At 45.2% G+C, this 24,691-nt stretch overlaps 1 protein-coding gene across 1 annotated transcript; it reads right to left on the reverse strand.

Moving 5' to 3' along the window:
• Positions 1-3,226: 3,226 nt before the first annotated feature.
• On the reverse strand, positions 3,227-5,560 carry LOC148224219 (acrosin-like). The gene is made up of 5 exons (XM_088162827.1): positions 5,490-5,560; positions 4,968-5,210; positions 4,389-4,654; positions 3,975-4,120; positions 3,227-3,499 (listed from the first exon to the last, which is right to left on the reverse strand). Exons 1-5 carry the CDS (start codon positions 5,558-5,560, stop codon positions 3,314-3,316), a joined length of 912 nt encoding a protein of 303 aa, XP_088018953.1. The 3' UTR covers positions 3,227-3,313.
• Positions 5,561-24,691: the final 19,131 nt, after the last annotated feature.

Genomic DNA, 24,691 nt, shown 5'->3' on the forward strand with positions numbered 1-24,691 from the left:
CCCTGGTCCTTTTAGGACCTGCCCATGTAGGAAGGCTCTCTGCTGCTTTCTTTAGGCCTCTGTTCTTTGCAGGATGAGGCTGTGCAGTCCCCGGGGCAGGCAGGTGCTGAGGAATGCATTTGGGGCAGGGAGCTGGGTGTGCAGCTGCAGTGCCAGCTGCAGATTGAGCTGTGGCTGGTGGGAGCCCGGGACCAGAGGCTGTGAACTGCCCACACTTTGCATGACAGAGGGCACAGGGAGCTGTGGCACCGGCCAGGGATTCGAATGGACACTGGGTGCTGCAGCAGGAGTTGGTGCCTTTTTATGGAACATGACATCTGTGAGTCTGCTGGGAGAATCCTGTCTGAGGTTGAATGGGTTTGGATACCCTCTCTGACTGGGTGAGAGTGGTGTGGTAGGGAATCAAATGAGGGAGGCACTGTTGGCTCATTGGAGCCACCTGTGGCTCCAGAATGGTCACACAGGGTAGTTTCCTGAGCACTTTGGCAGCCCAGACAGGACCCAAGGGCAGTACTGCTGGAGCCTTCATTCTTCAGAGCTGGTACCGGTGTGTTCACCTGGGATCGTTAGAGCGGGAAGGAGCCAAAGGGGGAGCGTTACAATTCTATGCACAGATTCTGTGTAAATGATGAGGGTTGATTTGAGGCTCTGTCTTGGTGTCTTGGCATTTGGTGCAGATTTGGTGAAATCTCTGGTAGAGAGGGTGAAGAAGGCACGTGCAGCATGATCAGTGTAAGGTGGCCACAGAGGAACTGTGGAGGCCCCCATAAGTCGTGAGGTGGTGGGAGTTGAGTCTCTGCTTGGAGGTTTTTGTTGACATGCAACGGGGAGAGCCTTGTGTCCCTTGTGCCACACAACGGGGGTTATGGACCCTGTACACACGCAGAAGGGGGCTGAAGTCTCCTCTTGGCATGCAAAATGGTGTTTCACATGCCTCAAGATGTTTGATGTGCTGGGAAATCTTCCTAGCTTAGGTGAGGAGATGTCTGTGGACAAGGTTGTGCAGAACTCAGAGAAATTGTTTGGGTAGCAGAGTTTTGCCAAGACAGCACAATAAGATTGTTCCACAAGCATTGGGCAGCTCTAAGGTGGTCTGCTTGCTAGGCAGCGAGGTGATGGCCATCGCCTACTGTGAGTGACACTTGTCTCAGTTTGAAAGACAGGTGTCTGTGACGGAAAGCAGAGTCCCTCCTTGAAATGGAGACTGTAAATCCCCTCCCTCTGAATTAGTCTAATGTTGAAATTTAGGGGCTCTCAGGCAAATATATGGGGGTAGGAATAATAGTTCTTTCCCAGTATGTATAACAAGGCAAACAAGCACCACCACCAATGGAATTAATAACAAACAGAGCAGTAACCCAGCTCAGCCCTGGCGGCCGCGGGCCCTTTCCCCTCGGTGCAGTTCCCGTCACATCCAGCAGGGGCGCTGGTGGCTGAAGTTGGGAAGGGCAGGTGCGATGATTCCTCCACGCCTGCAGGGGGCGCTGTGGCGATGGAGGCTGTGTCCCAATGGGAAGGGATGGAAAAGTGAGGATTTGCTTCACCAACCCTGGGGCGGGGTCGGTCCCGGTGCTCCAGCAGGCTGCACGGAAACAGCAAGCTGGAATGGCAGGGCGTCCTGGCAGGGCTGGGCTGCGAGGTCCAGCAGCAGAAGAAGAAGGCGGCTCCTGGCTGGGCTATGGCGGTGGTAGCAGTGACCCTCCTCCTCCAAAGCCAAGAGTGAGTGAGAGAGAGCAGCTGACCCTGCTCCCCTTTTACCTGCTTCTAATCTTGCCGTGTCTCTGTCCCTCTGAGAGAAACTCCCAAAAACCAGAGGGGTTCCCCCTCCCCCATCTCAAGTACACAGTCATCAATGCTTTTTAGCATTGATTTTTCAATGTGAAAAATCCCTCAGGCAACAGGGAAATGGAAAAACACTGCAACCCCCAACCACGCTCTTGCACTCAGAGTCATTAGTGAGTAGGCAGCCCCTGATTTATGCCAGGGTGTTAGGGACCACTAGAGATGTGGGTGGTTGTTAGCATAGCCCATCTTGATTAACACAAAGGGAAGAGTGCCACCCGTCGTGAGACAGGACTCCATTGGTCCAGAAGCCAAGAATAGCTTCTAGAAGCAGGTGGAGTGACACTTGGCCCAAGGCATTTTGAAGCCTTCCATTAGATGGAGAAAATCAATGTTCACCTACCTTGACCTAGAGAAGACAGCAACTGCCTTCAACAAGACTTCCCCATAGCACTCCTCTACAATGACTTCTTTCCCACTCCCACCACCCAAAATATTGAGGTTTGATTGAAATGATATAAAATTAGGGGGAGAATTTGTACAGTTTGTAGATGATTTGTTAAGTAGCAAGTTAAAATAAGAAGTTTCTTTCCCATCCTGTGGCAATTATGTGCAGCACTCAGGCAAAGAAGCACACCAAGCTGAAGTTTGTGTCTGTGCTCTTTGATTGCCCCTTGTCTCCAGCTGCCAGGCTTATACAGCCCTCTCATCTTCCTTGACTCCTCTCTTTCTCTGCCCTTGTCTCCTCCCAAATATGGAGCCAAGCCCAGGGATCTTTTCCCCGTGGCTCACGGGTTGGCTCTGCCTGTGAACAGCCTTGGTGCTGCAGCTGCTGTTGGCCAAACACACCTTGGCCTTCCATGGCATTCCTCGTGCCATCTCCTTCTGTTCCTGCCAGGTTCCTCTCCACAGAATGAGCCCAGCTCTTCCTTTGAGTAAGTGTGAAGTGTGACCACCTGGCACAGCAATCTCCCTTTACTGCCTGTGAAATCTGGCTCTGCCTTGGGGCACTGGCACTCCAGTCAGGAGCCAGGAGTTTCCCTTGTCATGCTTGGGAGTTTCCCAGGTTCCCTTAGCCCAGGCTCACACCAGGCTCTATTCAGCAGCCCATGTGCCTTTGAGCACCACCCTCAAGGTGTCTGCTTTTATCCTATCCCCTGCCTAGGCTTGATGTGCCAGGTTCCTCCAGCCCATGGTGGCTCAGAGCAGTCACTGACCAGGCACTTTGGAGCTCTTTGGAGCCACTCAGTCCCTTTGTGCCCTCAGGCTCATTCTGCAGGTGCCAAATGTGGCAGTGCTTGTCTTGCCCAGGAGTTGGAAATGCACAGAAAAGATAGATCCCAGTGAATAAAGGTAATTTTATTTCAACAACTAAATCAACTCCAGTGTCTGCACGCACACAGGAGAGGAGTGTGGGCAGGACAGAGCAGGCTTTTTATGCTGATGCTGCTTTTGGATGCGCAGGCATTAACCCAGCAGGAAAAGGTTGTGGTGCACTGCAGCCTGCTCTGGATCCTGCCGGTCCTGCTGCTCAAGAAGCACTTTGAACTGTGAATGTACGCATGTTGTAATCGATCCAGTCATAGAAGTACTGAGTGGAGGTGTAGACTCCAGGCCGCCTTGCCCTGGCACAGCCTTTTCCAAAGCTGGTTATTCCAATGACCCACCAGAAGTCAGCGTTGTTGTCCTGGCACATGAGAGGACCACCGCTGTCACCCTGCAGCAGAGCAGAGAGCATTAAGGTGGTGTTGGTGGCCCCTGTCTGCACTGGGTCTGTCTCCATCTCTCCCACAGCCCCTGCCAGAGCTGTATTCCAGGCAGAGGAAGGCTCTGCTCAGGGGCTGGGGCCTCCAGAAGCTTGGCTGTGAATGGCTTGGGGTCCTGTAGGGTAGGGCTCTCTCTGTCCTCTCTGCACAGGGCTCCTGGATGTGCAGAGGATGGACATTTGGCACCTGGACCTCTGGGCTGCCAAGAGCACTAGCTGGGCTTTCTGGGCTTTCTGGCACAAGGGGGGCACTGGGCAGGCAGGTGTGGATGGGGAGTGTGTGGGAAGCCCCGAGAGCAGTTGTGGGGAGCTGGGGCAGGGAGGGTGACTGAGTGGCTGTGCAAAGCAGGTCCTGGGCTGTGTTGAAACGGTGCTGCCTGGGCTGCTGGTGCTGCTGGGATCTGAGTGGCTCATGGAATGCTCCTACCTGGCAGGTGTCGATGTTGCCCTCTGGGTAGCCAGCACACAAGTTGTGGGTGTGGATTTCCCCTGCATACCAGTCACTGCTGTTGCAGAGCTGGACATTGATGAGCTTGACGCTGGCCTCCTGGAGGCGATCACTTGAATCTTGAGCTGTGAGCAGAGAACTGAATAAGCCCCTGGCAGCACCATGCCAATTCTCCTCATCTCTCTGGGTGAGGATCCATTTCCCTAGGGTTTGGCTTTCCCTCTGCAGAGTCACTGAGGTGCTGTGTCTCTGCTGGCTGCCTCTGGGGATCAGGTCAGGCCCATCTCTGCAGAGGTGTAAATCCTGCAGCTAGGCATTGGCCTCTGATGTGGGGAAGTCCAAACCCTCTCCCCAGTGTGATGAGCTGGCCCAGGAGTGGCTGTTGGAACTCACATCTTGCAGCAGTAGAACCCCAGCCAGCCACCCAGCAGTTTTGCAGCTCTGACACTTTAAGGGTGGGGTGAGCCACACAGGCAAGCTGGATGTTAGGGCTGCACTGGACAGGTTGGTCCAATTCCATCAGGGCAATATCATAGCTCATGTCATCAGGATTGTAGTATGGGTGTAGCACCACCTGCTTGACACTGCGCACTGCGGCCCCAGGGCCCGGCTGAGACAACTGGGTGGCTCCAATCACCACGGACATCATGCTGATATTACTGGAAAGGAGATGGAGAGAGGGCTGAGAGCGAGCAGACCCATGTGCCACAGCAGCCCAGCAGTTGCCAGAGCTCTGCTTGGCAAGGCAGAGAGGGAGCCATGCTCTGGTAGGTGTGAGTGCCCTCGCACACTTTAGGCTGGGGAAATGCCAATCTGGGATCTGCTGGGAAGCCTTGACACAAGCCCAGGCTTCTCCTGAGCAGTGTGGCAGCTGGGCTGCCTGAGAGGGAAGGGGATGGGAATAGCAGGTGTTGCTGCTGACAGGCACCTGCTGGTGTTGTGGGGATGTCCCCGTTCCCTGCTCCTCCTTACTTAAAGTCATCAAAGCAGTGAGCTGCTGTGAGGACCCACTGTGTGCTGATGAGAGACCCTCCACAAAAATGCCCCAGGTCTGGCACCCAAGGGTGCTGGAGGCTGACAATCCAGGGCCAGGATGCTTCCATGGCATTTGCACCTCCCACGATGCGTGTCAAGCCGTAGTCATAAGCCAGATTGCCATAGTAATAAGTTATGGGGCTGTAGACAGGTGGCGGTGCTCGGAGCCCGCAGCTCCCTCTGCAAGCAGAAAGTGATGTCCTTGTTGCTTCATGGCCTGCTGTGGCTCAGGCTGAAGCTCAGCCCTCTGCCCTCCCCACAAGGGCTTGCACGCACAGCAGGCCAGGGAAGCCCATGGCGTGTGCGTCTGTCCGTGCCAGCACCTGGCTGCGGGTAAGGAGCTGAGGCTTCCCCATGGCGGGTGGGAAGCTGTGGCCCGGCCATGGGGGACAGGCGGGCCCCTCCAGGGAAGGCCCCAAGTGTTGCCGTGGCTCCCTCCCAGGGCCTGCGGCCACTTACCCGCAGTTGTCCCATGTCCCGTGCACCAGCCCGGCCACGGTGAGCAGGACGAGGAGGCCGAGCCCATCCATGGCTGCCAGAGGCACGTGTCAGCTGCAAGCACTGAGGGCTCCGTGCAGCAGCACAGCCACAGCCGCAATGCCCGCAGCAGCTGCGCTGCCCGTGGTGCCCTCGGCGCCGGGGCTGATGTCACAGAGGGCTGGGTTCCGTGTTCTGGGCTCCGTGGGGGTCTGTGCAACTGGGGCCCACTGGGGGAGGGGGAACAGTGAATCAGTGAGCCATGGAATGGTTTGGGGTGGAAGGGACCCACCATGGAGACCATCTAGCTCTGAGCCCCTTGCCTTGGGCATGGCAGGATAGCTTGCACTGGAGATGGCTGCTCATAGCCTGGCTCAGAAGCTACCCTTGAACAGAGTAACAGTGCTTTCCCCCCCAGTTCATGGGTGGACTTGGATGATGGCAGAGGATTAGGGTAACTTGTGACATGTCCTTCTTCATCACTGTAGGCAGTCTTTTATAATAAGGATTGCCTTGCATTGCCATCTTTTTCTGAATATTTGCTAATGATGTCTTGCTTACTTATCCACTTGCAATTCTTTTCAGTTTCGAATTATAGTGAATTACATTTATTTCTGGAAGTTGGTGTCTGTGTCTTCTGTGCTGACCCTGCCTACATGAAAAACAGGCATCCAGAGCTGCTCTGGGTAAGCCATGCCATTATCTCAGCAGCCTCACAGGCAAGTATTCCTTCCAAATATCTCATCTGAAGTTACTCTCTGTCACTGTAGTGCCATTGCCCCTGGTCCTTTTAGGACCTGCCCATGTAGGAAGGCTCTCTGCTGCTTTCTTTAGGCCTCTGTTCTTTGCAGGATGAGGCTGTGCAGTCCCCGGGGCAGGCAGGTGCTGAGGAATGCATTTGGGGCAGGGAGCTGGGTGTGCAGCTGCAGTGCCAGCTGCAGATTGAGCTGTGGCTGGTGGGAGCCCGGGACCAGAGGCTGTGAACTGCCCACACTTTGCATGACAGAGGGCACAGGGAGCTGTGGCACCGGCCAGGGATTCGAATGGACACTGGGTGCTGCAGCAGGAGTTGGTGCCTTTTTATGGAACATGACATCTGTGAGTCTGCTGGGAGAATCCTGTCTGAGGTTGAATGGGTTTGGATACCCTCTCTGACTGGGTGAGAGTGGTGTGGTAGGGAATCAAATGAGGGAGGCACTGTTGGCTCATTGGAGCCACCTGTGGCTCCAGAATGGTCACACAGGGTAGTTTCCTGAGCACTTTGGCAGCCCAGACAGGACCCAAGGGCAGTACTGCTGGAGCCTTCATTCTTCAGAGCTGGTACCGGTGTGTTCACCTGGGATCGTTAGAGCGGGAAGGAGCCAAAGGGGGAGCGTTACAATTCTATGCACAGATTCTGTGTAAATGATGAGGGTTGATTTGAGGCTCTGTCTTGGTGTCTTGGCATTTGGTGCAGATTTGGTGAAATCTCTGGTAGAGAGGGTGAAGAAGGCACGTGCAGCATGATCAGTGTAAGGTGGCCACAGAGGAACTGTGGAGGCCCCCATAAGTCGTGAGGTGGTGGGAGTTGAGTCTCTGCTTGGAGGTTTTTGTTGACATGCAACGGGGAGAGCCTTGTGTCCCTTGTGCCACACAACGGGGGTTATGGACCCTGTACACACGCAGAAGGGGGCTGAAGTCTCCTCTTGGCATGCAAAATGGTGTTTCACATGCCTCAAGATGTTTGATGTGCTGGGAAATCTTCCTAGCTTAGGTGAGGAGATGTCTGTGGCCAAGGTTGTGCAGAACAAGAGAAATTGTGCAGAAGAGTTTTGCCAAGACAGCACATTAAGGTTGTTCCAGGATTACTGGGCAGCTTTAAGCTGGTCTGCTTGCTGAGCAGGGTGTAAGGGTCTGTCTGAAGTTTCCCTTGTTTTTTCCTCGTGGAAAGACCCCGAGGACCTCCACCCAGGTTGGCTTTGGACAATGGTTTTCTGGCCTGGTCGAGGTGTATGCTTGCCACGTGACTGTGTGCAGGTGTGTTGTGCTCATGGACTGTTCTGTAATGGTACCAACTGAAGCCTTCATGTACTGCATGTACACACCTGCCTCTTGGAACACCTCAATAGTCCATAAATTTCCCCACCTCTTGGCCAGAAGCCACTCGTTTTGGAAAAGGACTATAAAAGGGTGACCCTCTGGAGGAGACCCTTGAGGTCTCCCCACAGAATACGTGCCTATTGGCTGGGACCACGAGGACACCAGAGTCTATTGGACCAGACCACAAGGACATCCGTGTCATCTGTTGGTAGCTATTTCCCATTCCCCTCTTTTCTCTCTCTCTCTCTACTCTGTTTCCTATATCTCTCCCCTCTATTGCAACTGAGGTGTTTGGCATTTAATAAAAATGCATTGCTGTGAATAAACTGATTTTGTCCCCTGCTGTTGCCTGTTTGCACCTCTGAGATCAAACGAACCTGTGTTGGCGGATTGTGACATTAAATTGGCGTCACGGACAGGATTTTCTGGCAGACAGAAGGGATGCAAGGTTGTGTGTAGTCTGTAGCAGGGGAAGGACGTCTTGCTCCAGCCACACCTAGCTGGCCACCTGAAAGGGTGAGCCTGTCTAGAAAGCAAGGGGAGCAATTCAGATTTCCGGCAAACTGCAGACACCTTGGTGTAAAGCATCCCCACATTTGCCTGAGTGCTCTGTTGTCAGAATTTACAAAAGATCTCTTGGTGCAAAAGGTGGGACACTTGTTGTTTTTTGTTGGTTTTGTGTAAGAATTGACTACTTGGTGTAGCAAAGAGATAACCCAGTGTTTTGTAACTAAGGAGTGCCTCCCAAGTAGCTCCATTCTCTTCACCCACACAGGGAAGCGAAGGGGGGCACACAGAGAAAATTGTTTCATTGTGTGTGTGTGTAACTTAACCAATAGACCTCCCTGTCGTGGTTTTTACTTATCCCTTCATAAAATGACTGAAAATTCCAGTGCAACAGATAAAGCTACATTTTATGCTTTACTACCTAAATATATTGCCAGACCGTCCCAAGGTGGGGAGGAATGGTAGAACAATAATTGGTTTAATCTGGAAAATGTGATTTATAGAATATGTTCTTTGCAACGTGAAACGAAATTCAAACTGGGAAAAAATAAAAACATACTCTGCTCAGTTTTGGGAGCTTGTCTTACGGCAGCTATAGAAACTCACTTTAAGCAAAGAAGTGAGGAAATAACAGTTATAGACTCTCTACAAAATCTTGTTCAAATTTTGCAAAAAACAATTAGATCAAGAAAGGAATGAGAACCATTTTTTGCGAGATGAAATAATTTGTTAAAAGCTGACCTAAGAGAAGAATGAGCCAAAAATTCAAAGCATGCTGACTCACCAAACGAAACACAGGAGAAGGAAGCTGTTCACATTAATCAAATAGACCCTCAAAAAACCCTAACTTTGATGAAAAATAGTGGGGAACACTGCTGCTCCAACTTGAAACCTGTGATTAAAATAGAATATGCTTGTATCAATGATGCACCCCCCAAGCAACCTTCTCCACAGGTTCTGGGCAGTGTACCAGAGCAAACTTCTCCACAAGTTCTGAACAATGTACCAAAGCAATCTCCTCCACAGGCTCTGGGAGTTGAGCCAGAGCAGTACACCTGCACTGGGCTTTCTCAAGGGTATAAACATTCCCCCACTTTGGCCCACCACACTTTAGCCCAGGAATTAGAAAAGATACCCAAACCTGACAGTGTAGCTGTTTATCAATATATTGATGATATTCTTGTGGGAGGAAACAAAATAAAAGTAGTGGGAGATACCCAACAAAAAATAATTTCCCATTTGGAAAACCTTGATTTGCAAATTCCCTCAAAGAAAATTCAAAAACCTTCTCAGGAAGTGAAGTTTTTGGGAATTTGGTGGAAAGGAGGTATGACATGTATTCCACCTGACATTCTAACCTCTTTAGAACAAATTAAATTGCCTGAATCCAGGAAAGAGCTCCAACAGGGTCTAGAATGTTCTGAAGAAAACACATCACAGTCACAATTGAGACCTCTCCACTTCATGGGGTAGCCCAGAGATCCTTAGATAGAAAGTGGTATGCTCAGATAGAACATTACTGTAACATCATCTCTGTAACAGAAGGACCTGTAAATAGTTCAGTAATACAAGAAACTGAGAGCTTGGCTAATAGCCATGACAAACCTGCCTTGGTAATTAAAGTAGCCCCTCCTTTCTCCCCTGAACAATCAGCAAATTCTTGGTTCACTGATGCTTCTGCCAAATGAGAGGGAAAGCTGGGCAAATATAGGGCAGTAGCCTTCCACACTCCCTGTGGTGAACAAATTATTACTGAGGGAGAACGCAGCTCTCAGGTTGGGGATCTGATAGTTGTTTGGAGTGTTTTCCAACTTGAGGTACAGAATACCTCTCTTGTTTTTCCTGGAGGCAGACTCTGTTGTGTTTACTTTTCACAGAAGAACACCAAGGGACATGAAGAAACACCCTCTTAGTCTTGGATGACAAAAACAATGCTTTTCTTCCTTTTATAGTAACACAAGGTGATGATGTCACTATAACTTGTGAATTAATTGCTGAATCCCTCATCGAACCTGCATACAGTTATGGCACAGGACTTTATGGCCGTGTTTTATATTGTGAAATTCAAAATTAGAATTGTTGGCTAAATTTAACTGCTGTACAATTTTCCTATAAAATCAAGTGTAGTAAAAACAATGCAAAATACTGGGGGGAACTTGATGTAGATGTTGTAACACCTACCACCCAACAACTGGTTATGCTGAGCACTAGAATTTTTTGAAATTGGACCATTTGTAATTGGGAAAACTGGCAATCAACAAATGTTGTTTAATCCGTCATGGTTTCTTAAACAAGTTAAATTGTTAATGCAATGCAATGTCTCAGAAATTCAGCCAGCTTATTCACCTTTTCTGCAAAGGGGTGGACAACCTGGTTGCAAAAGTGGAATCCTTTTAAGAAACAAATGACAGGAGACATAACTGGTGTTGTGGAGATGGGATTGGGAATTTTGAATAGCATCGATTCAGAAGTACTAGTGAATAAGTTGGCTACCACAGCTGCAGATATAACCAAATTACAGCAGACACTGCATTCATCCTAAACAGCTTTGGGAACCCCAAAATGGTTGTTATCAAACATATTGCCAAATTGGGAAAAGGTACCACAAATTGATAATTGATGCACTCGGTGCTACACTAACATCTCTCTGGATCTCAGCTGTATCCAGGCTCCGTTGTGGATGCAGTCAGTTGCTGCCTCAATTATAAGAGAAGGTGAGGAAGGCACTTTTCCCACTGAAATTCAGAAAACAATCTGGGACAGTGCCACTGATTTTGAAAGAGAATTCCAATCCTGGTGGAACTTAGTAAATTTTACCTATGACCCCAGCACAAACACAGCCACAGCTTTTGTACTGACTATACGTAATGCTTCAGTGCATTCCCTATCATTGCATCAGAGTTGAACCGTGATGGAGCTATTCTCTATACTTTTGAGCATAGGAAGTGGGCCTGTCAAATTGGTGAGAAATGGCAAACTGTTAATTTGGAAACTTACATTGTCCGGGAACAACAAGGGTTTATCTGTGAAAGTAATGCAATTAGCGCTCAAGATATCTGCTTGGACACAGAACAGAATGTTTGTAGTTTTGAAATTCATCCAAATGAGATTCCTGAAACAGTACTGGTGTATATAGGCAATGGATGTGCATGCTTTAGAACTGCTTGTACATGGGTACCCTTTTAGGTGAGAACTGGAGAAAAGCATTTCTTCATTTATGAAAGTTTAGTGTTTCAAAATAATTTTCTTAGGGAAATGTGTTTGCAAAGATTCCATCAGTCTATTTTTTTCCCCCGCATCTATTGAACATATAGGGTAATTGGATGAGGAGTCAACATGTTTGTGTTTTGGAGGCAATTTGCATAGGTTGTCAGAATGTGCTTTTTATTATTTCCCTACTAGATTTATGGAATAAACTATAACAGGGGGAGTGTAATCATTGGGACCATTCCTAGTCTCAGCCCACTAAGTTGTGGTGCTTTTCTGACTCACTGAAAGATAGTGGGTGTCTTCATATTCAAAGGTCTGCTGAATTGTCTCCTCTGTACCTCAAGCACAGTAGTTCTGGCCAATATCCCAATATCATGGAGTTACAAGTTCATCCATTCAGAAGAATAAAAAGGTATCTTGCTGTTGAAGAAAGAGTACAAGAACAAGATGTCTTGGTTTGAAAGACAGGTGTCTGCTAAGAAAGGCAGGAACCTCTCTTGAAATGGAAAATGTAAACCCCCTCCCTCCAAATTATTAAAATTTTTAAATTAGGGAGCTCTCAAGAAAAGATATGAGAATAGGAGTAACAGTTCTTTACCAGGAAAATTAAAATAAAAATGCAGTAATACAAAAAAACCCCCACCCAAACGAAAACACTGACAGAGTCAGAATACAACCTGACACCCCATCAGTCAGTCAGGGTGTTGGTGGCAGTCCCATTAAATGGTGGCTGCAGTCCTTCTGCAGTGACAGATGTGGTTCTGTTGCAGCAGTGGTTCTGTAGAAGTGTGCAGTTTTTCTCTGAAGGTCCAGTGATGATGTGGAAGGGTCTGGTTTTCCTCTGGAATCCAGTGGAAAAAGGCTGCCTTGGTGTTCCAAATCTCAGTTTTTATCTAGGTAGGAAAGGCTTGGCTCCTCCCCCTGGTTGACCATCTCCCAGTGGGATGATGTAATTTTATCAGTCATGCAGTGGGACTCAATGGCCCATTAACAGAAGATATTTCCCTGGAGGAAGGATGGATTGTGGAAAAGGTAAGGAACACTGCCCCACCTGGTTTTAACAGATGGCCCACTGGCAGAAGATATGTCCCTCAGAGATAAAGATCACTGCTTCACCTAGTTTCAACAGACGGTGACAGAATACACACTTTTGGTTACATCCTGCATTGCAACCCAAGACACAAGAAAATGTGTTTCATCGGAGAGAACTTCAATCTACGAGACTAGAGTGGCTTGATTAGGGCTTTGACTTGCCCAGCGTACTGCTCTGGTCAGAATACAGAATTCTTCAAGTCCTGATGTATCAGAAAGAATACTTGACCATCAGGGAAAACCAAGAATAGCTTCTAAACTTGCTTTTGTGGTGCCATATCAGACTCGAAGCACACAGTAATAAAAAACTTTCTGCTTTTGAAGTCTAGGCTGGTAGCTCCTGAGGGCAGCTTCAAGAGCCATTCACAGAACACCACTATGATAGAGTGTTTGTGCTCAAGGAAGTGATGGCCACAGAAGTCAATAGACCCTGCAAAAAACACTGACTGCATTCTTTCTATATGAAAAATCTTTAGCAAACAGTTAACCACTGTCCAACAGAAGCTGATGTTCTCCAAATTCAGAACAGCTGCCCACTGTGAATGTTTACATTTTTGACATTTAGTTTTTGAGAGATGATTCTGACATACAACAGATAAAAGATAATCTCTGCAGCCAAAAGCAGCCCAGCTTGCAACAATGTCCTTTTCATTTTTAGCAGAGAACATTTTACAACCCAGCTGAAAAGCTGGAGTATATTTGGATGTCTCTTTTCAACCATGATTGGGCAGATGTTCATAAGGGAGACAGAGCTACAAAGAATGTTTCCTCTCCTGAATTTTAGGACTGTGCCCAAAAAAGTGCCAAATTCACATGGCTCCAGTTGTCTGTCCTGAAACATTCTAAAACTTTCTAACTTATGTTATTGAAAGCTCAGGAAAGTTTTGAATTCTCAATATTGCAGCTCTTCACCTATTGCCCATGGAGAAGGTTATTCTGCACTTACGTTTCGAGAGAGAAGTGGAAAGCATTCCCAGGTAAATTAAGCATTTCAGCTGCAGACACATAACTCTGTGAGTTGATAGGCATTTTGGTATTTATGGTGCTAGCTGCTTGCATGTGGAGGAGTACAATCTAAATACAAGTGTGAGCGTTAGCAATACTGAATATTATTTGCAAAGCAGACCCTGGATCATGTAAGCTCTTCTTTGTGTGTGCTTGGATATGATTAATATGAATAGACTTTTACTACAAAATTAGTTGTGTTTTAGTTGCACAATCTGTTTTCTTTCATTTATTATTTGTTTGAGGTCATTGCAAATACTTTCCTTGGAAAGCGTTTTATGTCTATGTTGTCTTTCAAATTCTGAAAAGTTTTGTGCTCTCCAAGTTGCACAACATAGTGTGTTCTCCACTTATTTTGGGGAGAAAAATAAAATCTTAACTGACTTACTGATACCTCTACCAATGTGGATGAAGGACAGCTGTGAATGCAACTGCTTCCAATTCAGCATGGAAATTAAAAAGAAAAAAATCTGTCCTAGTAACTTTTAATGAGCAACCTGCTACTTATTTAGTTTGATGTTGACAAGTTAATTTAATTTCTCAGCTGGAAACATCCAAGAAGATGTAAGTGGTTTTGAATGAAGAGCACTGTTTGGAAGTTGCACTTCTAAATATTTCTATAGTGACTGTGAATTTTTTTTTGTGATTTCCTTCTAGAGATGGAGTATTGAAATCTAGGCATGGTAAAATATTAAAGATTTCACATGGCTTTTTATTTTGAGAAATGCTGAGTTTGGTGAGTCATGACAGGTATGATACTGACCTAAACAGAGTAGCTGACTACACTGTTGGGGTGATGCCTCAGGATCTCCACTTGTCTTAAGGTACATCACAATTCTTCCCAACATGGCTTTGCCAGAAATTTTTGAGAACAGTGCTGAGTGCTGAGTCTTCCAGACTTTCAGCAGCTTGTCTGGAAACTCTTACCTGGTCTTTCTGGAGCAAACAGTGTTTCTTCTAAGATCATACTGGCCTTGACTTCTAGAAGTGCATTATGTTTGGCACTCATCTAACATAGCTCTCCTCTGCAGCTCTATGAGAAAATGGGGTGCGAGAGGAGAAAAAATGGTTAATTACTTTGCTTCTCATAGACAGTATTTTTTTTCTTTACATGGACACAGAAGAAGAGATACTGAAAATTTCTATTCTTTAGAAAAATTTAAATGGTTGAAATTTTATTTCATATCTGAATTGGGTTGTCTTCAATGTATTTTCCAAGGAGTTCCGATTGTTCATAAGCATGGAAGAGCTGGGAAAAGTTAGTTTACGCGGTATATATATATTTATTTCTGCTGTTTTTCATTAAACTGCATCCTTCAAATATTAATGTAGACCAAGAAAAATAATTATTTTATTATAATAAGCGATCATATTAATTTTCCAGGTATGTTTACACTGTTCTTTTGTTACATGGCAAGATAATACAGGCATCCAGATCATTGCTAAATCTTGTACTGTAGCATGGTGTTACTCTGCATGATGTACAACATGAGGCTCAGGCATTCCAAGAGATGCATAAATATATTTTAATGGGGAAAAAAGCTAATTGCCAACTGATTTATAAATATAGCTTTCTCCAAAAATATGACTGGATTGAGTGGAGTTCAGGAAACTGTGATCTTTTATGTATTTTTATAGGACAGTTGGGTGCAGTTGTGACAAGCATAAAGTTAAAGATTCCGTTTTCTTGACATTAGCATGGGAAGCTGAAAGTGATTTCCTTACCTCTATAGCTTCAGTTTTTCAGGTTCATCCACATTGCAGCTGAGTAATGTTATTCTTCACTAATATTGCCCATACACTACACAAAGGGCTGCAAAGCAATCGTAGTAAAAGCAGGCTTTGTGTTTGCATTAGTCAGGTGGTGTGTAGCATCCTTATTCATATTTTGCCAGCTTAAGCTGAGGGATGCAGTGCATAATCTACTGTGCTCTTGTACTGAAGAATAAGTGTCACAATCCTTGTTGTCCATGCTATAGGTAAAGAAGTGTACAGATTTGACTTGAGCAATAAGGAATGAATTTTGAGTGTTAAGCATGGTATTCTATGGTGCAAATTAAAAAGTAATCAGTTGTTAATGGGAGGGTGATGACTGTGGGAAGCTTCTATAGAAATTGGAAAAAAATTTGCTTGCAGGTGATTCTTCTGTTGTAGTTTGGAGAACTCAGGAGTATAGTAAGACTGTGTGTATATCTAAAAATATTTCTTCACAGTTTTGAGGGGAGGGAGTAGAAGAAAATAAAAGTGAAACAGAAATAGACAAGGTTGTTTTGGAAGTGAGACTTTCCTATGGTGGTTTTTTTCTGAGCAAGTGAAATATGTCTTCACATTTTTGTTGAGTTTGGAACCACTTGTATCTTCTTCATGCTTTTATTTTTCCATAACCTGTATTTATGATGTGATTTTTCATTTAATTTTATTAAAAGTATATTTAAAATACACCTCAGTAAAAATGAAAAAAAACCCAAAACAAATCAAAACAACTTAAAGCATAGGTGTCCATATAAAATTCATTTAAACTGTAGGTGTTGAGCATTTTATTCAGTTTACTGGCTTTGTCCACATATGACTACGTGTATGCATACACATGCAAAAGGTTAATGGATTGTCTGGATTTTCCAATATCACACTGTACATTTTCAGGCATATTTTAAGGCTCAACATGTCTCTCACATTCTGTCCCAAAGCCATAGAGACGTCTTTGTCTAAAGATGTGTACACATTTATGGAGGGTGTGAAGTTTTCTATCATTTCCTTAGCAACCCAACAATATTTACATCACCACAATTTTCTTATGCAATAAACATTTGCTGTTCAGCTGGCTGGGACATCCCTAATCTCTTCTTTTGAGCTGTGTGACTGAGATTTTTGAACTGCCATTTGCTGGGCACATACATGGGAAAAGGACCTGTTGGTTCTCTGTAAAACTGTGTAAATTTGTTTGTTTGCTTCATGGAAATGCAAGCAAGAATTATCTGTGGTACCATAAAATTTTTGTCTGGGGTGCTTACGGGAAACTGGGACCATTTCCCTGGCAAAATACTAAATCTCTGGCTTTTCTTGCTGCTATTTCATACTTCCTTAAGAAATCGTTCCAAATCCTTCATGGTCTTTTTCCTCAGTTGCTGAGGGCTGCTTCGGATTGTCTCTCAGGCAGTTTTTCTGCATTTCAGGGTTAATTTTTCGAAAAGATGTTGCTGGTGTTTGTAACTAAGTATACGATCAAAGGATACAGTCAAACAGATGCAGCAGGACGCTCTGGTCCCGCTCACACAAGGCGGGCTGTGTGGGCTCAGAAGAGCCTTTCAGGGGCGAGCACACCTAGGCTGTAGGAGATCCTTTTCTGCCTTGGGATCCAGGCTGGATCCTTACCTTGCATTGTAATGTATCTAAGAGCTCCAGAGGTTCCTGACTCTGCTGTGGCTGCTGGTTTGTCGCTGGGTCATATATGTATTACTGGCCACACACTATCATGGTCTGAACCCAATTTCTTCATGATCTGGGGACCAGTGACAGAAGGTGAGAAAATGGCCTGGAGCTATGTCAGGGAAGGTTGAGATTAGACATTAGGAAAAGTTTCTTCACTGTCCTAGGGTGATGTTATGGTGTTTGTATCTCCAATCGTGTGTCCTGATTATGTTTGGTATTATGTCCTGTGCTTCCAGGACTGACTCTGAGCGTGAAGCTTTGTTTTGTCTTGTTATCAGCCGGCTCACCTCCCCCATGGTCTATGTTTAGGAGAGGTTTTAGATTGGCTTGCCTGCTTGCTTGCTTGCCTGCTTGCTTGCCTGCTTGCTCGCTTCTGCCTCTTTTTCTTTCCTTCGCTTTGCCCTTGCTTTTTTCTTATTAGTTAGTTCAGCTAGGCAGTCCAACCTTTTCCCTGGACTGTTTTCTCTTCCACCCCGTCCCCTCCCTCTCCTGGATACCATCTGAACCTGTTCCGGACGGGGACCTGGGAAACCCCAAGAAACACCGGGAGTCTACATTCTGTCACCGGCAGCAGTCATCCCCAGCGCCAGAGACTGATAACTGAGCGACCACTCGCCAGAGAGACTGAGTTTGTCATCCCTTCAGAACGGTGAAAGAGTTTTTTTGTCAGCTGGTGTTGTCTTTTTTCCCTGTGCTGGGGAGTGTCTTGCTTGTTAAATAAACAGGTTTTTTCTCCCACTCTTCTCCGAGGAGTCGTGGGGTTTGCTGTCTGGGGGCGCCTTCTGGAGGTTTTCCCCCAAATTTGCCCAAAACCAGGACATTCACCCAGAGAGTGCTTGGGTACTGGAAGTGATCACAGCACCAAGCCAGACAGAGTTCATGGAGCATTTGGACAATGCTGAGAGGTGGACTTGAGTGATCCTTGTGGGTCCCTTTCAGCTCGGGATAATCTATGATTCTATGATCCTATGAGCACCTTATGCTCTGAAGGAAAAGGCAGTAAAGGGGCAGTAAAGAAGGGTGTTCTGAGACACAAAAAAGGAGAGGTCTATCTCAGCTATCAGAGTACTGGTGCCGGGGACTGCAGGATGCCACAGGCACACAGACCCGAGATGACATCCATGACATCCTCATAGAGAAGGGTGGGCTGGCAGCTCTGCCCAGGCCGACAGGACGAGCCCGAGCGGCCGCGGGAGGGCGGCAGAGCCTCAGGAAAGGAGAGACTCCTCTGGAAAACAAGTCCGGCAACAACAGGAGCTGCTCCCAGGGATCGGCATGTCCCACAGACTAAAGAGGAGATGAGCTCAAATTCGCCTCGCTTCTGCTCTTATTTCCTTGGGTCATTCTTTAATTATGTCCGTCCGGATTAGACTCTAAGTTCCTTGGGGTAAGGACTTGTCTAAACGATGTATTGCTAGGCACACCTACGACACTGTGAAATAATTAACTGCTGTAATTATCCTGCTTGTAAAGCACGCTCACTTGACATTGCTACAGGACAGTTACTGTTTGTATCTGAATGTGACTGTGTCAGCCAGACTAGGACCTAGAACCAAAAACTGGAGGAGGCAGTTGGCTAACCTGGTTTATCGCTTTGAAACATTTGTGGAAGGAAACAAAAATGTTACCCATTTAAGCTTTTCCTCTAAGTACTTCCTGGACAAGAATGACCAATATGCCTGGGGATTAATGATTCTCAACTGAGAGATTTGGGAGAGCCAGGTTCTAACCAGCTTCTACGGGTTAGAACTACATATTAAACCAGAAAGAAGTGCATTAGCAAGGGCTCTTGTGAGATCTTGGCAAGTTTTTAATCCATTTCACCATCTTTTAAGATGCATATCAGTAGCAGGAGAGGTATCAAGGGGCATGGCCTTCCACAGATGCAGATCTTCCATGTACTGTCATGATTCTCAGTGGAAGCTGTGAGCAATCTCTCTCACCTACCTCTAGAAGAGCTGCTTGGGATGTTTTCTATCCCCTTTCCTGGCTCTTAAAGTGATGCAGTCCCTCTCTTAAAGGTGTCATTTTGACAGCACAGGAGTCCTGAGCCCTTGCAGGGGGATAGCAGGATACTGCAAGTTAGTGAAGGTGCCTGTCAACAGAGGAAATGTTCAAAAGTAAATTTACACCAAGAATGTGCATGGATCAAACAGGATTAACATTGCAGAAAACCAACACAGGCATGTGCTTGCTTGTGTGTGTAAAGCTTCATCCCATGATTTCAGGGAAAGGCTGGTGTTTACTCCAGAAAGCACACTGGTGCTAGCAGGAGCTGGACTGGCTGTGTCAGGCCTGCAGTTCAGGATTGAAACCAGCACCTAAAGTGATGGTAAGACTTTCTATCTCAAAGGGGCTATTTGGGAGTGACGGGTTATTTTCTTTATCTCCAGTGGAAAAAGCAAGATGTTAACAGGTCCCTAAAAGGAGGAAACAGCCCAGGTGATCCTCTTTGCAGCTGAGCATGTCAACTGCTTAAACACAGGATCAGGCTCCTTCTTCCTCTCATGAGTTACCTTCTCGGCCATCCACTGAGGTACCTTCAAAAGGGGAATAGATGGGGATCACATCTGCTTTATTAATACTCTGTGCTGAGGTGAAACCTGCGAGAGGGGATGCCATGGATTCACCCCCCTCTTGGGCTGAAGGCTTCCTAGGCCTGTGCCTTAGTGCTCTTTTCCCATTATGGGTGCTCGACATGAGCATTTTTTGCGCCATGGGTCCAGCCAGAACACCAAAATTATTATTCTGGCACCAAAGAGACCATGCACTACACTTCAGCTCAGATGCTACATCTCATCAGTCATCCTGCATCTAAATGATTCTCTACTGACAATTTTGGGCTGAAGAGGTCATGCATGTATTTATATATATGTATATGTGCATTGATTCAGAAAGGCTTTGAGCCCGTGGTAGCCCATTGATACCAGACAGGCTTTGTCACATGGATGTGCTTAAGCTTTTCAGCTCTCCTGGGAGTTAGGTTGGTGTTACTCCCATTTTAAAAATGAGGGCTTTTTTTTACTTTCTCCAAAAGGCTCCAGCAGAGCATAACTATGCAGAGAACAGAGCTGTGTACTGTCCTCAGGCTGTGCTGCCCCTCTTTGGCATCCCCTCTGTGTCAAGGCCAGAGTCCAAGCTCTGCTGCTCTCCCAAGCAGATTGAACTCAACAGCATCAAACACTTAGGAGAGCACAATTTGGTCCTAAATATGCAAAAGATTTAAATGGGTGATTTGACACACCAAGACAAGAGAGACTTCTGAAAAATAACAAAAGGTTGTGAAATTGCTAAGGGATTAAGTTGTTTGAATCATTGTTCCAGCTTTATTAAAAAAAAGGTATAAATTCATTTCAGTTCTTAGTGGGTCTCAAGCTGCCAATTTCTAAGCTTTCATAGCCTTTGATGTGATTCCAACTTTCTATGATGTAAATGGATTATTTTTTTCTTAATTCTGAAGAGGCCATTTCCCTCCCAGCCCCCTCCAGAAAAACGTCGCAGCAATCAGACTCAAACCAAACACTGACTTTGGCTCATTGTGGATATTAACCCACTCTCTGCAGTGGTTTATTTATCATATGCTTCTTTTGAGACTTGAGTATAAGGGGAAGATACCAGTGGTAAACCACTATTTTAAATAGCAGTGATCCTAAAACACACAATGGACCTGGCAATCCAGTTCCAAGCTGCATACATAAAGAACAGTTAATCCATCCTTTAAATACAGCCAACTTTGGGGTGGAATATGGCAGCTTTTTAGCATACAGAGCAGCAAAACACAATTTAGCCTGCAGCATGAGGAATATTTTATCCAACAAAAAGCAAAACGGAAATGTAGACAGGAAGAAGGCAATTATGTACCTGGACTTAATCCAAGACACCTGAGCTGACATTTCTGGTCTCACTTAAACAACTCCAGAACCCTTAAACAGGGCACACAGTCAAGACTATGCACCTTGTGGAGTGGCAGAGACTTCCAGTGGTACCGGGTCCTTCCCATGGATGTGGATGAGATGGATCACTGCATGTTCAGGAGAAGACATCTGCCTATCGAATTACGAGTATTAACAGCATGTATACTTCTAGCATAGTAATACCTCTGGCAAGAAAAATACACCACATGAAAATTGCTGGAATCACATCTCAGACAAGTGTGGCTGAAGATATTGATGTATATCTGGGACCAAAAATAATACAGCCTTTAACAAAGAGTTGCAATAACAAACTGCATTTTCTCCTTTTTGGACAGATTGTATGTACTTCTTTATGGGACATCCAGAACCTTTTAAATTACAGTGGTAACCAATGTCCTGAAGGGTCTGGTGAGGCATCCAGGAGCGGGAAAATGCAGAAAGCTTCTTATGGGCACTAAGGAAGAATGACCCTTCAGTGACAGGGCTATGGGGACATGGACACACATCCCTTTTGGTAACTGCCACTCACTGTCTTGTATCGTGGGCAGGAGCCTGGCCCTTGTCCAGCCTAAAGAACGGGTTAATTCTGCAATGCACCAGACTCCTACAGATGAAACTCTTATAACATTTCCTTTGCCTTGCATAGCTCTAAGCTTGTCCTATCATGGCAGAGGTGTGGAAAATTTGGCAAATGCTCTACTAGGCTTCTCCAGTATGAGCTTTCTTGCAGGTGTGCTGAGGATCATCTGGTGCTGCTCTGGCAGATTTTATTATTATGCTCTTCTGTTCTATAAGCAGCATCTTTAGGCTTTCTGAATTAATTGCAATGTTGCTCTCAGAAGAAAAACAGTGGTTTGTAAATTTGGGTGTTTAGCTCTTATAAATGCCTTATCAGAAGGTTTTAATGAGCAATCACAACCAGTCTCATTACTTGAGACTTGCTAGTGATTCTTCTTTGATTACTTTAATCTTCCTAAGAAAAATTCAGTACACAGGCTGTGATACTGCTGCAATAAATATATGCCTAATTTTGAGGGTGACTATGAATTTGTTGGAAGGAAAATGTTTTCTCTGCATAAGCATTTAATGAAAGAACTCAAAAGTTGAACAGATATAATTAATTTGCATACCCCAGACCTAACTTTAACAGAAAATTGAAATCAGAAATTTTGTGTTGAATATGTGTTCAGCAGTTGCTTACAGGATGCTTTCCCTCTAGGAAAAAAGTTGTTTAATCTAACATCCAGTGTGCACTAGATGGCACTATTTTATAGCATGTGGAGCTGTTGCTTGTCCTGCAACTGAATTTATTTCTCTGAAGGGAAAGTCAGTGCTTGGATAGTTGCTACATTTGAAATACTGATAAACAAACATCCTTCGCAGGGTCTGATTGCTGTTGTTTAATAGACGTATTGGCTCAAAGCAAAATACTGAAACAACATTTGGTTAGGGATTTTGGCCTGGAATCTGGAAACAAGGTCCACAGTTAAAGCTTTAAATTACACCAACTAAACCAAAATCAACTAACATTTTAGGAGGCTTATTCAGGCTTTCAATCTTTGCAAGCCTCCTTAGCTCTTTGTCTGAGCAGCCCTGGAAGCCATGCAGGAGCATGACACCAGAGACAAGGGAACCTCATAGGCATGCATACAGTACCCTGTATACACCCAGACACTAACTCATTATCAGCACCAGACCCTGGATTTGGCCTAAAATATACAGCATAAACATGTCCTGCCTGACTATGTAACTTCATAGCTCTCATCTGTAAAATGAGGATTTCTCCTTTTCTCCCCCTCTTATTGGATTAGGCTGTAAATCATAGCTATGCTCAAGTTTCCCTGTTTTTGGCTGGGGCCTCAAGGCTGCTATTACTATGAATAATGCTATGTCTTCATAATGTATTATGGTCCCAAAATAGCAATGAGCTATATAGGAAACTGTGTCCCAGGATAATACCAGTATGGTTTTTGCAGTCCAAGTGGATATTAACTTGAATAATATTAAGGTTCCCCTTGCATTATAGCGGACACCAGTTGTTTAAATTTAGGTGTTACACTCTATATATCTGAACCCAGAATGACTCCGAGTTGCTCATTACTCTGTTACACACACTTACTGCTAATGCCACTAATGGGACTGTGAGAGGATGAGAGTGAGATCCAGCTATTTGTTTTGGTTTTTTTTTTTCCTGCTGTGACACAGAAGAGCTTTTTGTGGCTCTGTTTTGTCAGGTCACATTCATTTGTCGTCCTTCTAGGGTTTGAAACTGGCAGCCCAACAGCAATGGGCAAAGGCAATAACCCAGTGAGCCACCAAAGCACACTTCAGAGCCAACAAGCATTTCTGAGGACACCAAGGTTTGTCTTCTCTCCCACAAAAGCACTTCAGCTGGGTTTTGTTCACTAGGTGGCACAAATGCATAAGAGATTGATTTAGAAAAGTTTTCTCTGCAGTTTTACTGTTGATGTTGTAAATGTTTCCAGGGTAATTTTGAACATGTTTCAAGTGTGATTTAGGCTCCAAAGTTCATTTTTGAAGAAAGACCCATAGTGATATGTTCACTGGGGAGAAGCCAGTGCACTGAGTCTTAGTCAGCTGAGTCTTGCTTCTCTCAGCTGCATTCACGTCCTTCATGGTGAACTGATTGTATCAAAGTCTCCCCTTCCCTTCTTTGTCTTCTCCCAGATCCCAGAACCAGCAGAAGAAAAATTTTCACAAGACCAACACTAGCATGATGATATTAATGCACTTTTTTAAAATAAGAGAGGAAAAATATTTGTAGATAAAATTTAATACTGGAAAAATTCCCATCAATTCCATCATGGGGGAAAGAATGTAGAGAAAGACCCTGAGTAGCAAGAACAGTATAAACTGTACAGCATTAATGGAAATACCAGTAGATGAAAAAGGAAAAAGATGGTAGCCATATCCTTCCTCACCTAAGGTTTGTCTGAATGGAGGGAGCAGAGAAAAATCCAGTGGTGTAGCAATGAGGGCTAACCTATCTTCCTACTATCCACCAGCCACACAGCTTCGCTCAGAGCTGGTAGCATTAGACTGGACATGTGAGCTTCAAAGACAATCTGAGGTTCCTTTTCTGGCTTTTCAATACAGGTGGGTTTCATACATGTGCTTTTAGAAAGTACTAGCATCAATCCTAAAAGATCTGTGTGCTCTAATTCTTTCTCTAAGGATCTATTTTACTACTTAAGATTTTCACAATTCCACTAAATTATACATATATATATATATATATATGTATGTATAGGCTTCATATATTCTTTCTGTTAAGGGATAATCAACTCTTGGGTTTCTCTCCCTATTTCCACTTCTTAACCCTGGTAATAGATAACAGAAATTATGTGATTTCAGACTCCAGGGTGAGTACAAGACCTGTCGACTCATGAGGTTTGTGCTGTGCATCAGGAAGGAGCAGGCAGTGGCAGAAAGCCACCACAATCATTAAAATGCAAGTGGAACTGAACGTAGGGAGGGCTCAGGCTTTGAAAGTGACTAACTTAAACATTTTCTTTCCAAACATCTGTAAATTGTTAGTCTGATTTATTTTGAATTAAAAATCATTTTTGCAGACTGACAGCTTATTTTAATTTTCAGCCATTAGACTTTTCAGATGTTTGAATTTCATGCTGCTCCACTGCCTTTGACACTGGAGAAAGGTGCCCCTTCTCATCAGGTATACTTGGGTCCTTTACCAACGAGTAGAGTTCTTTTCTTCCTCTGTGTACACCATGATCAAATCCTTGAGACTGTCTACTACCCCTGTTGAAACTGATACCATTTTCAGTCCTGTTGGAAGCAGCATTATGCTCACTTCCTGGGCCAGTCAGAAGAAGCCACGTCTTGGTGTAAATTGAGATTGCCAAACAGTATAACAAATATGAGATGTCAATGTCTGCATGGAGAACTTTCTCCACTCTTTCCCCT

The sequence above is a fragment of the Sturnus vulgaris genome, chromosome 3, assembly GCF_052056855.1.
Source record: "Sturnus vulgaris isolate bStuVul1 chromosome 3, bStuVul1.hap1, whole genome shotgun sequence".
In the NCBI taxonomy this organism is placed as follows: domain Eukaryota; kingdom Metazoa; phylum Chordata; class Aves; order Passeriformes; family Sturnidae; genus Sturnus; species Sturnus vulgaris.

Bases quoted from the DNA above. Each gene is read 5' to 3' on its own strand.
- LOC148224219 (XM_088162827.1), bottom strand. From the start codon at position 5,560: ATGGATGGGCTCGGCCTCCTCGTCCTGCTCACCGTGGCCGGGCTGGTG. The intron at 4,655-4,967 runs GTAAGGAGGAGC...TCTCCTTTCCAG, and splicing joins CACTGCTTTGATGACTTTAA to TAATATCAGCATGATGTCCG. The intron at 4,121-4,388 runs GTGAGTTCCAAC...CTCTGCTCACAG, and splicing joins GGGTTCTACTGCTGCAAGAT to CTCAAGATTCAAGTGATCGC.